The sequence below is a fragment of the Rhagoletis pomonella genome, unplaced genomic scaffold, assembly GCF_013731165.1.
Source record: "Rhagoletis pomonella isolate Grant_MI unplaced genomic scaffold, Rhpom_1.0 Rhpom_scaffold_00007, whole genome shotgun sequence".
Lineage (NCBI taxonomy): Eukaryota > Metazoa > Arthropoda > Insecta > Diptera > Tephritidae > Rhagoletis > Rhagoletis pomonella.
In genome coordinates this window covers 40163900-40182605 of record NW_023458561.1, presented here as the reverse complement: position 1 = coordinate 40182605, position 18706 = coordinate 40163900, and the positions used below count along the sequence as shown (strand labels likewise).

Here is an 18706-nt window from a genome sequence, read left to right as displayed (position 1 = left end):
ATTTAAAAAATATAGAATCAAAAAAGTTAACTTTCATACATTAAGAGTTCTCCACATGTTTAGCGTACATACAATTTATACATGAAATTATTAGGCAGTATAAGTACATACGACTTTATAGTTCAAGAAAGTTGAAGAAAGGTAAAATAATTGCTGAAGTTGAGTCGGAAGAAAATATAAATAAATATGTAGTAGTATTTAGGCGCGAATTTTAAGATAAAGCAACATTGTTTTTTTTTATTAAAAATAATGAAAATTTATTGTACTTTGAATTTTCACAATTATCTTAAAATCCGGTTCGTTGCTTAAGTCTTTTGTTTTCACTCAACTCAAATTAGATAGCTAGCTTAAACGCGTCCACGACTGGACTTCCCCAACAAAAGGTAAAAGAAAAAACCTCATAAAAACGAGGTTAGCAGAAAATTTAAAAATTTTGTAACTTTACTTACTACACCGTGCTACAAAACCCAAAAAATTTCTAGGGCCAAATAAATAGTAGAACTGCATTTTAAATTTCCCTCCCTGACGTCAATTTTTTTTTTTAATATTTTTAAAATCTTTGTCCAAGCTGAACAATATGGATACCAAATGAAAGTGAAAGCGAAGATTTCGTGTTTCTCCGCTTTTGCTCATTTTCAATACCATCCGTCCTACGCTGAGAAGAAGTACCAAGTTTCGTTAAGATATCTCAATTTTTACTCGAGTTATCGTGTGCACAGACGGGGGGGACGGACTGACAGTCACCGCTTAATCGATTTCTTTTGTCATTCTGATCATTTATGCATACATTTGTCTATATCTATCTCGATTCCTTCTTTGTCTGTTACAAACAACCGTTATGTGAACAAAGTTATAATACTCTTGTGCACAAGTGTGCTCGGGTATAAATATATCTTAAGGTTAGAATGGCTGCCCCGCGCAGAGCACGGGGCACGTAGGCTGGAAAAGCCCTACGTTGTGCGCCGTTGTTTTAAGGTTAATATTGTATGTATGCACCACCTCAGCCTCTAATTTCTAATTAATTAATTTGGCAAATAAAAAATTATTATAAGGGCATTTTCCATACCTATTCGTCCTTGCGAACCAAAAAACTACATTTTAAAATTCTACAAAATTTTGTCTTTAATTTACTACATCACAAGTTCTAAAACTAGTGGCTCCAATTGGCGGTACGTCAGATTATAAAGTCTACGAGGCACGTCCAGGAGGTAGGGAATTTTTTGTCGATATGTACACTTCTGTGTAGCCGTGACTCGCGAAAAGTGTCGACCCGATCTCCCGCCAAGTAAGAAATCCGCGCAGTCATCCGCAATTTCGTTGTGAATGGAATAATTCCATTTTTGATCTTTAATTATGATGATGGAGATTGTGGCATATTGACAGAGAGCGTCCATCTGCAGCAGGACAGTGCCAGAATTTACGCGGCCAATGCCTCGAAGCAACTCCTGGAGTCATTTTGATGGGACTTTTTGAACCAAACTCGCATTCTCTTGAACTGGCGTCTTCATATTACCACCTTTACAATTCCCTGAAGGTACCTATGGGTGTTAAAAGGGTTTCAACAAACGAGGAGTTGAAATCAGGAAATATAATTTTATAGGCTTAATACTTTCAATTGGTATACAATTTTTTCAATAAACAAATGAGTACAGAATTAAAGAATAAAAAAAAAATTGGAATATTTAATTAAAAATATCCTGGCCAGGATTTATTTTAGCCAACCCACTCGCAAAATATTTATTAACACGTTAAATTTCATATAAAAACGATTTCATCCATTAAACAGATGGGTGAAGGGCGCGCCTTTGTCGGATCTTAGACTGTAAACAAAAGCCCAAACTAAGTAAATTTTGAGCTGTGACAACAGTTCCAATTTTGAACTTGCCAAGCTTAGATTAGCATTGTTTAGTTTTAAATTAAAAAGAAAACAAGAAAATTGAGGTATGTATATATAAGCAGCCAACTAGATTGACCATATTTAAATTCCAAGTATTAAGGAGTAAAAAAGCGACTTCAGCAATTATTTTACTTTTGCCAAATTTACAAATATCTCCACAATTACATACGAATATAAAAAAAAAAGAACAAAAAAAAATTCTGGCTGTAAATATCAAAATTATTTTATTTTAAACAACAATTTGTAGTTAGCTGCACTCATAAAATTCGTGTAAAATCCTTTTTTTATTTGATTTACCAGACTTTTGTTACAAACTGCAAATTTAATTTAAAATGTTGTATCTTTTTTTATTATCACCGTTATTATTGGTATTTACGTTCGTTACAAGATGATCGCCATACAATTTATAAAGCGAAAAGCACATTAGACCGTTCACAACAACAAAAAATTAAAACATACAAAAATCGTCTTAAACTAAGTCTCAACTTTAGCGCCTTCAAGTCACTTCACCAAACTAAGTATATATAGAAGTCTTATTTTAATCTTAATGCATAAATCCTCCAAAACTATATGCCATATACCCCAAAAGTTCCCCACAAATGTATAAGCAACCACGCTGCAACGATACCAGTCACTAGAAATGGCATGAATTATATTGATTTGATGACTGATTTTAGTCGATTTTTGCATTTACACATTTACCTTGTGAATTCTCTTCTCTCACAGTTCAGGTTCTTTTAACTTTGCAAATCCTTTCGCTACGACTGATCCCATCTCGTCACCTTTCGTCTCGCCTCGTCTTATTCCGTAAAGTTATTACTTTCGCCGCCTATTTCCAAATTTCCACGTAACACGAAGGCATGAATCACACAAATAACTTTTGCAAATGCATGTTTCAAATATAACTACTAACTTGTAATTTTCTAAACAATACATATACTTAATAATCACTTAATGTAATGAAGTACACAAAAATATCTAATTTCGTAGTTTAGTGCAGTTAAAAAAATACAGCTACAAAAAATCAAGAAGAGGACATATTTTAAATGATTTCTGCATTTGAGTCTAATTTGTTTTCGAAATTCTCCTATAATCTATTTGATATTACTATCTCTATTTTTTGGTATGTTAGCGCATTTGCGAACAAAGTATCATCGCTTCTCACCATAAACCATTTAAATATTTGCAACTTTTATACATAAACATTACTATTAGCATAAATAATATAAGTACAGTTCTCTTCTGAAAAGAAAAAAAAAAAACAAAAAAAAGTTTAAACATTCGTATAACATTCTTCTCCATTATTTATTCCATATTGTGTGCGTGTACGAACGAACCCCTATTAAAATTATAAACCAAAAACTGAAATTTGAAAAAAAAATCTAAAAATCGAATTAAACCGAACCAAATCGAAATCGAAACCGAAACCGAAACGAAACGAGTAGTTGTGACAGCCATTCAAGGTCTAATTGATGCTGCTGATGAGCAAATAAAATTACGAGAGAACAAAGCGACTTCCGATTCACCTAAGGTTAGCCATGCCCACATATGCACTTATAGGTATACATATGTATGTATATTTCACTGTCGTTTTTCGCTCGAATTCGTACTGAAATCTTACGATCGTAAGCGTACAAGTGCCTACGTGATCTAAATTTTTATTTGTGTTTTTTTTTTTGTTAAATTCAAAATTTGACTTGATTAAATGTTTTTAATTTTCTTCTTACTTACTTAATACTAACTACAAAATTTGTGTGTGTGAGTGTCCCTAGTAATTTTTACTTATTTACCACTTTTTGATTTATCTTACAAAAATTTAAAAAATAGTGAGCAATCCGCATGTAGTTTTTCAAGGCTATACATTTTTTTCACTAACATTCTCTAAACCTTTTCACTAATGCCCATGGCATGCTCGCAGAGTTAAGCCTGTTTATGTTAAAAAAAAAAAACAAAATAACAACTATAATAAATGCAAAATGTATTCTGTAAATTATATTTAATTTTGTTGTTTCTTCCAACCCTCGTCTTATTTTTCAATGCAGACATCAAGCGAAAACTCGACATCGAACTTTGGAGACATTTCCAATGGGCATACAAAATCTGAGCATGAACATGAGCACGAGGGTAGCAAAGACACCATAAAGAACGAAGAAAATGCAGTGAAAATTGAAACCCCATCTAGCAAAGTGCAGAGTTCTACGAGCAAACCCATAGATGATGTAGACGAAAAAAATATCCAACAACGAAAGAAACGGGAGGGCAGTGCCGATCGATCAGTGGCGGTAAGTTCCGTCATTTTTATATGCGAGCGCATTTGTGCACAAGGGTACCTATTATAAATTTGTTCGCATATCGGTTGTTTGTAACAGCCCAGAGGGATCGATACAAATATAAATATATAATGCTCAAAATGAAAAGACATCCATCGTGCAGATATCTTTTTCATGTCTAAATATGCATGTAAAATGTGTTGCACCCACTCGCCTGCAGCCTCAGCTAACTCATGCAATTTCATTCCCCCGATGGCCCAATATCATTCCATGGATTTTGCCGACGATTTCTGGCGTGACGACCTCTTGTTCTGGTACGACCACAACGGAACTCAGTAAACCATTTTTTAGCCTTACCTTGGTTTTTGTAATGGTTTTATTACTCAAAACTAATGCTTAATCACCACACGAAATTCAGTTTTTTCCATATGCACAACGTTGTCTGTTTTCGATGGCTATCAGACACAACTTCCTCAATATTTTCTAGGCGCACGATTCTGTAACTGTGAGTTTGCAAGTGTACACTGAAAATTGTGTATACTCTTCATTTTGCGATTCATGAAGTGTGAGAATGAGGAGTTTTAACTGTCAAAATTGTGTACACTTCTCATCCGAAAAACTCACAGCATTATATTCGGTGAGTTTTTGGTTTTGAGTTTCGCACTCGGTGTACACTGCATTTTCTCACATTTACAGAGTCCAGCCCCGGCAGTTGACAGGAGCAGTGTTGCATTTAAAGTTACTGCTCGGGAGTCACTGACTTATTAAATTGCCCCCGTATATTACTCAGACGACGGATCGAGTCCAGTGCTTGCGGAATTTTAACTCTCGGAAGTTAGCTATAGATTTTCAGTATACAAATTAAGAGGTGTACCAACGTAAAAATTGGCCTCTGATATTACTCAAAGATTTCAATATTAACACAAATCATATTTTTAATTTTAAAGCGCTTTCACACTTTTTACTATAGACAACCACCTCAGAAAAACCTAAAGACATCGAAAATAGTTTGTATTTCTATGATATGGGTGTCAAACCAATCCGTTGCGGGAGCGTGATTGATAATCATCGGTTAGGTACCCGTGAGAAACCTTATGTTGGCTCTGTTCAAAAGATGTACGTTAGTATGTCCCTCATAACGAAAGGATATGAAAATGGGGCTTGTCTGCATAAGGCCCCTACTGCTCGCCAGTACTGACTGCGCTCTGAGTTTACCTATTCGGAAATTACAAGTTTCGAAGGAGGACAACTGAGACCGCTAAATGGTTTCGGCCCAAAAATTACTGACGATTAGTTTTCCCTCGCCAATTCGTCGGCGACCACCTTTCCTTTGGAGTGGGGTGAGCATTCTCATTACGCTGACTGTGAGCTAGGACATGGATCGTTGAGTGTTTATACGGCAGTCCTTTTGACCAACTGGAACACCTTGTTATACCCTACTTTGGCGGCGGAGTTCTGGCTTTAATTTAAGCTTAAGTGGATTCTATCACCTTTTGCCTCTATGCTAGAGCTTCTAAAATATTGCATTGAATCTAAAATATTGCAAAAGTCTACCAAACGCAGTTTTAACATTTGCCGCACCATTTTTCCATTTTTGTTGGCCTGTGTAATACCATGTTTACGTAAAAAATTGTTTTTTTTTTCTTAAGGTGGAAACACTACGCTAGCGAACGGCGAAGTACCCACGCCGAAATTCGCGCTGTCAAAATTAGAACACACACAGGCATCACGGTTGCCACTTTGACCCAATTGGACCAAAAATTGTTATTTTTTATCGTTTGGTCCGCTGGTCCCTTTAATTAAGATTGGATCCCTTTTATGAAAATGATTCCGATTATGATACAAAAAGTTTTTAGTATTTCATCATGACAGTAAAACAGTATTTTCGCATACAGTGAAAGATTTGGTTCTTTGACAACGCGGTTGACAACTTAAACTTTTCGAACTATCTCTTATTAAAACTAAACTACGAAACAAGTAAGAGTTCAGTTCAATCAACCACAAGTATAATGTTGTCCAAAACACTTTGTGCGGTTAGTAGAACACACTACTGGGTTTGCAATAGAATCACCAGTTAGATCGATGATAGTCAGAAATTGTCAATTTCATATGATACTGTTTAGTATATGCAATAATAATTTATCAAGTCAGGTAATTACATATGTATTACATTGATATCTACATACATATATACATACATACATTAGAGTGCCTTGCCAAAAGAAATTGCGTGTTTTATTAAATTTTAATGGCCTTATTCATAAAAAATAATGTAGCTTTAAAAAAGGTTTATAAACTAAAAAAATTATGAAAATGTCATTTTATAAAGCCCTTTAAACCTTCCGCCAAACAAATTTGGAAAAGCATTAAGATTTACGTGAGCTGTACCGATTTTAAAATATTTACCCAAAAATCGAATTTTTCATAAATAAAATTATTAAAAAAATGTTTTCCAAAAAATCTCATCAGATAGAAGAGGTTAAGCTTAAAAAGGCTGCATAAAAATGTTTAAACATTTTATCAGCGGAATCAAAGTAATGAGATTTTTGATGATATTTTCTAATCGGTTCAGCTCTAAATATTTCCTCGAAATATTTTGGTGGAAGTCTAAAAATATAGTTCTGATGGAAAAACAATGCCAGATTTTTTTGTATGGAGTGATAATAATATAAATGTAAATGTAATATAATATATTAAATATATATATAAATGTAATAAATGTATAAATGTAATATAAATGTGTGTATAAAATTGACGTATGTGCCCGTATGTGGTAAATTGTATGTTAATTTTGTTTTATGTGTAATTTGAATTGAAGAACTTTTTGTTTGGATGAACATGTTTTGTTAAATAAAATATTGCAAGCATTGCTTGTATGTTAATGAAATGCGAAACAAATTAGTCCCATTTTTCCTATTGTGGTCCTTTTTTAATGAAGTTTTCTCCCGAAGGCATATGAAATTGAAAACAGCCAAAGCAAAATACGAATTTCGTTCGGCGTCGTTTCGTGGTCTATCGCTCTGCGGGGCGATAATGGCAGTAAATGCCAAAGGTGGCCGTATGGTTTTTTATACCCGAGCGCACTTGTGCACAAGGGTATTATAACTTTGTTCGAATCGAGATAGATATAGACAAATGTATACATAAATGATCAGAATGAAAAGAGAAATCGATTAAGCGGTGACTGTCTGTCCGTCCGTCCGTCTGTCTGTGCACACGATAACTCGAGTAAAAACTGAGATATCTTAACGAAACTTGGTACGTAGACTTCGTTTGGACGGCGTAGGACGGATGGTATTGAAAATGGGCGAAATCGGACAATAACCACGCCTACCTCCCATATAACGGTAATTTTCAGAAATACGAAAAGTGCGATATTTTAGTAACTACTAAAGATAATTCACTAAAAATTGATATTTACAATGAGTTTTAGACGAAAAATAAGAATATTAAAACATTTTGCCAAATGGGCGTAGCCACGCCCACTTATGGTTACATGTGTATATCTTGGTAACCGCTGCACCAATTTCTTCCAAACTTGGCACAGTTGTTGGTCCTGGTACAGCATATTAAATGGCCGAAAATTTAAAAAATCGGACAATAACCACGCTCACATCCCATATAACGGTAATTTAGAAAAATACGAAATCCTCGATAAATCCGTAAATATTGAAGCTAATTTATTCAAAATTGATGGTTGCAACAATTCTTAACAAAGAAATAAGTCTGTGATAAAATTTTGGAAAATGGGCGTGGCACCGCCCACTTATGATCACATACTATATGTATCTTGGTAACCGTTCTACCAATTTGTACCAAACTCGGTGCGGTTATTGTGCTTGCCACATAAAAGCAAACCGTTGAAAATTGTTGAAATCGGACTAAAATTATGGCACTTTTCATATAACTGTAAATTTCAGAAATGCTTGAAATTTTAATATTTCGAAATTTAAGGACGCTAATTTACTTAAAATTTATACACCCTGGCTTATCATGTAACGGTAGCTTTCGGAAAGGTGGAAAACATATATTTAATACTTGCGCCGGGTATTTAATGTTCGGCTCCGCCCGAACTTAGACTTTCTTACTTGATTTCTTTTAAAGTTTTAGAAGAAAAACACAAATAACACGATTTATTTTTGTTGGTTGAAAAAGCAGCGATCGATTCGTTAAATCTGCCTTAAAATAAAATATGTTATAATAATTCTGCACCGTTTTATATTTATATTTGTCATCATTTCATCATTTCTAAACATGGTTTAGCTTTTTCTAAATATGGTCACCCAAATAAAAAATGCGACGAAATGATATCAGCTGTTTTCGCTACCGGTCTAATTCTGTGTAAGTAGGGGAAATAGCTGGGTGAATGGTGGGTGACAGGATCGCCCAATGCGGCGAAGTTTGCCGTTCGCCGGCATTGTGTTTCAGCTATTAGCTAAAGTCCTATTAAGTACCCCACGTACATATATTTAACCAAGGCGGATTTATACAAGGTGGCGAATTTAGATTTTCGCCGCGGTACTGCTGAATGGCAATATGATGTGTTTGTTGTAATATGAATTAGCCTTGTTTACAACAAACACATCACTTTGACATTAAGAAGCAGCGCAAAAAAATTATTTCAAAATTTATTTCATTTAAAAAATGCAAACAAAATTTTTTTAATTTAAAAAATGCCAAGTGGAAACATACATAATGACTAGTTTTATGAACGAATTGGTAGGGGCATTTTTTAATGCCTAGTGGAAATTCAGCATTACATTCGTGTTGTTTCAATTCTTTGCTTTTGAATATTTCATTGAAAAATTATATTAGGGGAGTTAACTATTTGTAGCACTTTAGGTGTAAAGTTGCCACGTAGCAATCTAGCACTCATTTTGTTGTTGGAGATATACAATAGTGAACTACCCTTAAATATTTTTAGTATTATTTATGAGGCCATTGTTTCCTAAATCATTTATTCTCTTTCCACCGATTTCTTTAATTTTACTTTTTAGTTTATAATTGTGAATGTAGTACTATTTATTTTTATTTTGAACTATTTTAATCACCATTTAGGTTCTTGGAATGGAGGTAACAGCAAGTTGTGAGGGTGGCCAAAAATGGACGGGACGCCCTCCAACTCCTGTTTTCTTTTCACACCATGAACATGTAAGTGTGCGCCAGGCTAACTTGCAATTAATTTCACATACATATACATATGTATTCACCAATAGATATCTAAGAAAATTACTTATAATTTGGATTTGAAACTAACTACTTATGCGCATGAAAACCCCAAAAATTCCAAGAACGTAGCATTTACTGTAAACGTTTTTTTATTATACATAAGAATATTGCAGAACTTCATAATAAAAATAATCAAATATTTTTCCTCGCATTACTACACAGTCCAAAGACAATGACGAAGATGAAATGCCTGAACCACAATCCATCTACCTTGAAGGTGCTTTAGCACACGAGTCACAAATATTGGTTACCGATTCGGAAACAAAGGCGGAGGAGGTCTACGATAAAGAGCTCAATGGCTCACTAGAAGAGCCAGCGGTAAGTGAACATAAGTAAAAATTAATTAAAATAGCACAAAACTAACTATGGGCAAATCCATGGTGGAATATCTCACTCCTCCAGCTTAATAATCCACTAGCTGGGAAATAAATAAATAAACGAAAAATTACTTAAAAATAAAACAAGACAAAATAAATTAAATATAAAGGAATTAAAAAATAAAATATGAATAAAATAGCACAAAAAATTAAATGAATAACATAAATATATGTATGTTCAAAACGAAATAACAATAATAACAAAATAAAATAATTAAAAATGAAATAAAATTACATAACCAAAAAAAAATTAAAATAATTAAAAAATAAGACAAAATAAAAAAAATAAATAATATGAAACGTAATAAAATTAAATAAGAGCACAATAAAAAATAAGTTAATAAACATAAAGGATGAAAAAAATAAAACAAAATTAAGAAAAAATAAAAATATCAAACACCATGCAAATAAATGAAATACAATTGAATTAAATGAAATTAACGAAATACAACTTAAAAACAAAACAAGACAAAATAAAATTAAATATAAAAGAATTAAAAAATAAAAATTTAAATAAAGTAACAAAATATTAAATAATAAATAACAAATTATGAAATCAAAAAATAAAAATTAAGTGAGACAAATAAAATGATTTAAATGATAATAGGAATGAAATAAAAAAACCAAAATTAAATAAAACTAAGTTGAATGAAAAAATAAGAAAAGCTTAAAAAATTAAAGGAAATTAAACCAAATGAAACAAGATTGAAAATATAAAATGAAATGAAAAAATAAATAAAATTCAATAAGGCAAATTAAATTAATTAAGGCGATATAAACTTTTTCCTACAGTATACTATGAAAAATTAATCACCTTTTGAAAATCTTTTACTAGGATAAATCTTTTTTTATTTAACTTCAGGTTGTGCTTAGCAGTAAAATGACATTATCGCTAATTAATTTGGATACAAATCATGAAAATAGTGAGGAACAAAAGAAACCAGAAGTCGAAAGTCCACTGGCAGACGATATCGAGATAATTGGCGACGATGCAAAGTTAAATGCTGGAAATTGAAATTCATCTTATCAAAAAATAAAAATAAAATAACATAAAAAAAAATTGGAAAAACTCGAGGACTTCTTGAATTCATTGATGAATTGATTGAGATGAGAGCTGTTTTAGAAACGAATCGAACAATGAAATGAATAAAAGAATCCGAAATGAATATGTATTTCCATAAAGTATGCTACATTTTGTGGAAGATTGTATCGATATCATCTGATTTATTGAAATTGAAAACCATAAATTTACATTGTGACTGAATTATGCATATATTTTTGTTTACATGTTTTCATGAATGTCGTGAACCAAATAACATAAATACTTATCAATTTGTAATATGTAAAAAGGCCTTATTTTTTGGCGCTTATGATAAATATGTATAAAAACTTAAGAACTTGTACTTCCGTTGTATGGAAAACCTACTATCAACAATGATAACACTCTTCGTTTTTTTTCTTTCTAAAATATCTACATGGATGCATTTTCTTTCTAATACTATTTTTTTCTATCGTTCTTGTTTTGTTATTTGTACATTTTAAAAATTTGCTCGTATCTACTATGTGCTCAAAATAATTTGTATGCCAAATACTATCATTAAACACAAACAAGGAATACGTATTTCCAAACCTTAAAATACACATCCCAAAATATTTGAATATTTAAATTATTTATACCATATACCAAATGCATAAATATTGTGTTAATTAAATACTGTATGTGTTTGTTGTTCAAAAATGATATTATTAATAAATCTAGTCTTCAACAAAACAAAAATTTGTCGCAATCATAGTTTCTAACTATTGCCAATTTATTATAGTCGTATTCATCATGAAATTTATTTTTATTTTTTGGCAAATTTTGTATGTATTTATGCAACTACTAATAGTGAGTAATTTGTCGTATTTTCAATGATATTTATATTTATAAAAGACCAATTATATGTGAAATTTGGAAATACTGGGGTTTAAAAGCCAAATAAAATAGAATTAGGGAAAGCTCAAATTTGCTGCAGAAGTTTTAATTTCGTTTAATAAAGTTAATCATTAAATTAAGTAAGTATCTTGCAATACCCTCACCCACCAACACAAATTATAGGAGTTTCATCAACAAATTTTGAATCTGATATAGAGCGCCTATCAAGCAGATACCTAATTGGTAAATATCTTTTATTAGGGAAAATGTTACGAAAGTACTACTGACTACACGCACCGCCCTACATAATGTAGACACCGCCATGCAAAATGTTGTTAGGCGGATAGAGGTACATACATATGTACTATTTATGTAGAAAATAATATTTTTAGATGCGCTAAAAACAATAACTGTCGAGCCCTAACGGCCAAAATAACGTAAGGGACATTTTTTTTTTTAATTTTCGTTTTGATGGAGAAATATTCCTAGAGCATCTAGACGCATTTTTGCATCGAAATGAAAATTTTGAAAAAAATGTCGCTTACCTTATTTTGGCGGTTAAGGCTCGATACGCAGAGTTGCAGAAGTGCCAAGATGCTATGGAGTTTGCATGGTACCACCCGATCGGCAAGCAGAGACACTTCACAAAGAGGAGAGCCTGCCTTCTCCTGGTCGCTAGTGGTGAATATTTGGTAATAATTGGAAAGTCACTGGGCACAGTGAAGAAATATTGTTTTTAGTTAAAAATTAAATTTTAAACAATTAAAAATGAGTATTATAGTTCTTTAATTCATGTGCAGATATACGTATATACATATGTCGATTTATCATAAAGGGTATTTATGAGACAGTTTTAAAGCTCTTAGTGTGCAAGTACAGTTTGGGTGGCAATGTTGGAAACAGAGAGTTGCATAATTCCGGTCAATAAAATGCGTAATATGCTAATAACCAATAATCGTACGTGACACAAATGGTCAAAGTAATAATTATGCAAGTTTGCAGCTATTGGGGTGTTCACAGTTCGTTCCAAATAGTGTCTCAAAATGTAGACGTCTACATTTTAAGACGTTTTCTAACCGTAAAATCTGTGGTGTTGTTGTTTCCCATACAAAATTGGAAAACGACGCCGTCTACATTTTGTCACACTCAAAGGTATGCTTTTTACGCGTCTACATTTTGCAACCTCGCAGCAGGGTTGCATTATGGCAATACTAATCACATTTTTTTTATTTATTGGGCACGTTTTCCGTATTTGCATTTAATTTGAGCGCAATTTTTGATGAAAAGAAACAAATCAAGGAAAAGGAATAACAAATATTACGAATTGGTAATTAAGTTAAATAATTACAATTTTTCAGAAACAAAATCGAAAGGCGACATATAAACAATGCACGCAAACAAGAAATGTCTGGCAACACCAGCAAAGTTTTGAGACGATTTTGCGACGACTGCTAGAAAGGGGTGCTCACAGTTTGATGCTAAAAGTGTCTCAAAATGTAGACGTCTACATTTTCCGACACAATTTGGAACGAACTGTGAACACCCCATATATTATAAATACAAATTCATATTTTAGCATGCTGAACCCCAATTTTTCAAGATTTCAAAAACTACCACCCTGTTATAGCTAATTGAATCTCTCCAAGCATTGTTGGTTCTATGGCCACACTAGTCTCCACTTTCAAACAGCTGTAAGGTTGTCAAATTTGACTTTTCTTTAGACGGGCTGTTTTGGTGAGTGAAATTACGTAAAAAAGTAAGTAAAACGATTTAAGAATAAACTGTTTATTGTTTGTTTGGAAGTTAAATTGCCAAAAAATGTAAGCGCTTAAAATAATGTAAATCTTATAACGTAATGTCAATTAACTTCCGTAATCCTGCTTTTGGCTGTTACCAAAAATAGGGCTGTCCGATGCACTGGATGGGCCATATAGAATGGCAGATACAAATTTGTAATGCATTATATTTGTTATTTTGATTTTATTAAAGCATTTACAATGTCGTTCCTGAAATCACAATACTATGACTACCCTGAGGGACAGGATGCATTTGGAAAAATTGTTGCCACCAACAAATATGCCCTTGGTGCCGGTCTCGCTTGGTCCACATGCGATGTGCTAATGTTGTCCAAACCGCAAGGCTATCTACCAACTTTAGCGCGTTTTGCTTACAATACAGGTCCAGCGATGGGTATGGCTACTGCATTCACATTGGCCACATTGGTGTCGACGAATGTGCGCGGCAAGGACGATAAGTAAGAGATTTACGAGTACGATAAGTACGAGAATATGTGTGCTGAAAATATGTATATTTCTATCATTTTAGATTAAACTATGTGATTGGTGGCTTTGCCGCAGGTGCAGTGTATGGTGCGTGGAGAAAAAATCACGTTTCGGGTCTTCTTGCAGGACTTTTCCTCGGTAATTTTACGACTTTTATATTATTTGTTAGCTTGCTGGATAAAAACACATACATACGTATATTTATTTTTTCAGGTATCGCTGGCGCTGTGAAGAAACTATCTAAACAGGAGGGCTGGGATTTCTTTCCACCAATTAGGCACCAGCAAGGCTCACTAAACGGTGTCATTCATGATTATACAATAATGAAGGATCCGGGCAATCCCAAAGGTGGATTATAAAAAAGTTGGAAAATGCAATATGACCGAAAAAGGGGATTCATACTAGCATGTTAGATAATATCGAAGTTGGCGCTAATGAGCAAATAAATCACAAAACGATTCCGAAGTCTTGAAAAAATATTTCTCCTAACTTAATAAGTCATAACTGAACGTCTAGCTTCAGTTGCATGGCATGTGGCTGAGATGGTAACACAAATCGCAACTGGCAACTGAGTTGCTATATTTCTTTTTTCAATTGTTTTTTCAGCTTATTTGCACTAAGAGCCTTATTCTCTATCTCGAGCGATTCGTCTGCAGAGGAATGCTGCAAAAATTAGTTCGGCGGCATCATTATAGACGGCTTAAACGTAACCGAAACGATTGCCACATAATCGCCGTAAAGCGAGACGAAGACGATCGATAGAGTAATAAAATTGCAAACAGACGATGCCGTATGGAGACGAATCGTTCGTTCGGCCTATGGTTCGAGATACATAATAAGGCCTTAAGTCTTGGTTGCTGGTGCTTTAAATCCTATTATCTTATAGTTGCTGCTCAGAATATACCTATACAGTGGCCGAAATAATTATAGCCGCACCACATTTTGACAAGTTTTAACATATTGTTTTTGTTCTTATTTAATTTTGTTTATTTTTTTATAAAAATATAGTTCATTCTTTAAATACACACAATTTATTTTTATATGAAAGAAAACCGAAACATCCTGGACAAAAAAAAATCTAAGCCGTAATCTTTAGCCATTTGAAACTAGAACTTTGTTCTACTAGAATTCAATGGGCTACAAAACTGCATACTCTGAATATTTTTAGGAAATCGAATTTAAAAAGTTAGAAATTTTTGCGAAAGTTTGTTGAATTTTTTTTTTAAATATTGCACAAAGTTTGAAACTTGGATTTACACGGATTTTGTTAAAGAATGAACTATATTTTTATAAAAGAAATAACCAAAATTAAATAACAACAAATATAATATGTTAAAGCTTGTAAAAATGTGATGCGGCTAATATTATTTCGATGTATTCGATGTATTTTAATTCCAGAAATAATAGAAACGTCTTATTTTGACCAGTTTTGGCTCTATTTCTATTTCTTATTTAATGTTTAATATTTTTTTATAAAAGTAATGCATGGCACAATAAACAGGTGAAGTAATAAAACAGCTTTCTCTTCTCGCTTATTTTCTGACATTCGGCTGCCTTATACTTAAATTTTAAAGGCAAATCTTCAAATAAGGCAGTGTCAAAATCTTTCTTCTCATCTTCTCACTCTAATTAATTCACCTGGTTTAATTCCACCATGGTCTAATGTCCGGTTTCACCAATCAATTTAAAAGCATATCAGACTGTTGAAATTTAAAATGACAAATATTCCTAGCAAAATTGTGTAATTTTTAATTTTAACAGGCTGATGGAATTAAAATTGATTGGTGCATCCGGGCATAACTCTCATATTAAACTGCATTCCTTTTTGTTCAGAATTTCTAGAAAAACTTTAGATATGCAGTTTTATAGCCAATTAAATCTAAGCATTATAAAGTATACAAGTTTATAGTAGCTTAAAATGGCGCAGATTTTTAATATTTTTTGCCACAGGATTTTTTTTATCTCTCTTATAGCTCTTTAAACACGCGCTACTGTTGTTTATTATATAATGAGCTACAATTTTTTTTGAATATTACAAAATAATAAATATAGCCAAAACTGGTCAAAATAAGGCGGTTCTATAATTTCTGACACCAGTGTAAGTATCAAAAATTATTTGGTACAATAGTATAGCAATTTTGTATATAGGGCCGATTTGATGACTAACTTATGATGGAACCTTCTTCATTAGATGGTCTCTGACCTCGAGGAAACTTATACCGTCGATGCCTTTGACCACTTGCAAAACCACCTAAATCGCCATAGTGGCAAAAATCAGATTTCGTAATCCTTAAATCCAGGCAACGAGCCTCATTCATAAAAATCGTAAAATATTTATTCCAACAGATTTGTTAAATAACAGCTAATAAATTACTGCCTATTAAGTCAACGGCTTAGCTTATTCGCGCTCCTATAAAATTTGTCTGCACTAAGATAGGCGGTTTTACAACTGGTCCATGGCATCGAAGATTTATATGCAGGCATTCAAAAGGGTACATTCTCAAGATTTAGATTTTTAGGTACAAAAACATGAGATGTGATTAAACTCCATTTTAGTTCTTAAAATTTGTTATATTTTTTAGTCCCTTAAGTTCCAACAAGGCACAACTATTTAAATACATACTCCCTTCAGATTTCAATAGGAAAATTATTTTAAAACAATGAGTGGACAGCGTCGATAGAAATTAGAACCACAAGGTTTTGTATATGGGCAAATCCTAGCGTTACGGACGGTACCTTTGGACGCTTCTTTTGACTTTTTTTGCCGAAAAAAAATTATAAGTTAAAATTTTTTTGGGGTATAAGGAAAGGTATACAGCAGTACTTATGAGAACACGTGCAATGCCTGTGGCGGGTGGAGTCACCTCCGTAACTGCTCGGGCCTACGTATGCACCGGTAATGGACCACGTCGTTCGTGGCCCCATACTGTGCGAGCGATGGCGCACCCACCAGGATTATGGGCAGCTGCCGCAGCTCGCCAGATCGCCAGGTCAGCGCTGGTCTGGTAAACAGCGTATCATGGCGACCTATGCTGACCCTATCATCAGACATCTCGATAGATAAACCTGCCGACTTTGCTTCCGCGGATCACCGGACCTATGTCAACTTTTCCAAAGCTGACTGGAAAGGCCTCGCGGATGTTACAGAAAGCACTACCCATACCAACCGACGTTCACGTAGGTGAATGTAAATTCCGCAGGGTTGTCACTGCTACTGTAGCTCGCTTCATACCAGACGGATGTATTAAGGATCCATGTCCGAACTCTCCTGCTGAAGGGGCTGTTCTAGCCGATGAGCGTGACAATCTTCTTCCGGCCGTTCCCGGAAATCAGCGTATCAGGGATCTCAATTCGGAGATTCGGCAACTTGTGAACGTACATAAGCGGAAGAAATGGGAAGAGCATTTGAAGACCTGCAACTTCGCCTCTGGTGTAAGCTTAGTCAACCGTGAGGTCGTTGTCCAACCCGGCGAAGCGTGACGTGTTGGAATAGACTTTGGTGACCACGCTTCGTCGGACCCGGAGCGACGCGCGAGCTATATCAGCCGACAGTTCATTCTGTATCCTCCGGTGGATAAAGCCAAACGTCGAGTGACCAGAAGGCTGCATAAAATGTCAAAACCCAGTGCGCCTCTTGTTTTCACCAGCGGTGAGGAAGGGGTAGCCATCGGGAAGGCGAAAGCCTCCAAAGCCATGGACCCGACGGAATATGCATTTCGATGCTGAAAAAGTAGCGTACCTAACGGAGGTCCTCAACTTGTCTATGGCCACTCTCGTCATTCCAGACATCTGGAAGATGGGGAGAGTGGTCCCACTGCTCAAACCGGGGAAACCAGCCAACAATGGAGAGTCTTATCGCCCGATAGCTTGTGAGACAAATATTCCAGTAGCGTTGGACCTGTCCAAGGCATTCGACACTGTCAGACATTCAACGCTGCTAGAAGACATAGAGGCCTCCTCACTCCCACAGGACTCAAACGGTGGTCGGCGAATTATCTAAGTGGTCGACACTAATTTTAAGAGACAAAACCAGCAAGCTACATAAAATTCAACAGGGGGTACCGCAGGGTGGTGTCCTGTCACCCTACTATTTAATTATTACATCTCAAAGCTTCCTCAACCACCAGAGGTTGTCAATATTGTCTCTTATGCTGACGATCGTTCGATCATGGCGTATGGGAATGTGCTCGAAAGTAAACGGTTATCTCGCCGAACTTTCTCGCTTCTTCACTGCAAGGAGCCTAGCCCTATCTCCTGCGAAATCCTCGGCAACCCTATTCAGCACCTGGATGAAGGAGGTCAGACTGCAACTGGGTATTCACGTTGATGGCGTAACAATACCGACGGTGAATAACCCGAAAATCTTCGGAGTTACCTTGGACAGTCTGCTCTCCTTCTCGGCCGCAATTATCGACAAAGCACAGAGCCGAAACAATGTCCTCAAGTCGCTACCCGGCAGCAACATACAAGGAAATTGGCGGCCGGTTCTAAACTATGCAGCGCCCGTGTCGTCGCCTGGGACTAGCAGGACGCAGTGGATGAAGCTACAGACCTGCCAGAACCGAACACTACGAATATCGACCGGATGCCTCCTGATGACGCCCCACACCACCTACACGACGAGGCCCAGATGCTCCCAGCCAGCCCAGTTGTGGGGAGCCACAGACGTGGCCATCTTAGTAGACAGCTGCTTGCAGAAGAGCCTTAGCCAAGGCACGTCAGGAGGCATCGCTACG

General features: G+C 34.8%; 2 protein-coding genes across 16 annotated transcripts in view; both read left to right on the top strand.

Moving 5' to 3' along the window:
* The window catches only part of LOC118742817, a 32794-nt gene extending 21022 nt beyond the window's left edge, over window positions 1-11772 (top strand). For 8 of the 14 annotated variants that reach the window (XM_036475187.1, XM_036475188.1, XM_036475184.1 and 5 more), the window contains 4 exons: window positions 3940-4179; window positions 9226-9318; window positions 9559-9714; window positions 10636-11772. In XM_036475187.1, the coding sequence (XP_036331080.1) occupies window positions 3940-4179; window positions 9226-9318; window positions 9559-9714; window positions 10636-10788 (642 nt within the window). In that variant the 3' untranslated portion in view covers window positions 10789-11772. Of the gene's footprint in view, window positions 1-3342; window positions 3429-3939; window positions 4180-9225; window positions 9319-9558; window positions 9715-10635 lie in introns of all 14 variants that reach the window. The other 6 variants (XM_036475194.1, XM_036475193.1, XM_036475192.1 and 3 more) reach the window with 2 other exon arrangements.
* A 1584-nt stretch (window positions 11773-13356) lies between these two features.
* On the top strand, window positions 13357-14449 carry LOC118742825. Of its 2 annotated transcripts, none has more exons than XM_036475210.1 (4): window positions 13357-13444; window positions 13678-13942; window positions 14014-14108; window positions 14184-14449. In XM_036475210.1, the coding sequence occupies exons 2-4, from the start codon at window positions 13686-13688 to the stop codon at window positions 14327-14329; spliced, it is 498 nt and encodes a 165-aa protein (XP_036331103.1). In that variant the 5' UTR covers window positions 13357-13444; window positions 13678-13685; the 3' UTR covers window positions 14330-14449. The 2 variants fall into 2 exon arrangements, with proteins under 2 accessions (XP_036331103.1, XP_036331105.1); XM_036475212.1 differs by having other exon boundaries at window positions 13432-13508.
* Window positions 14450-18706: the final 4257 nt, after the last annotated feature.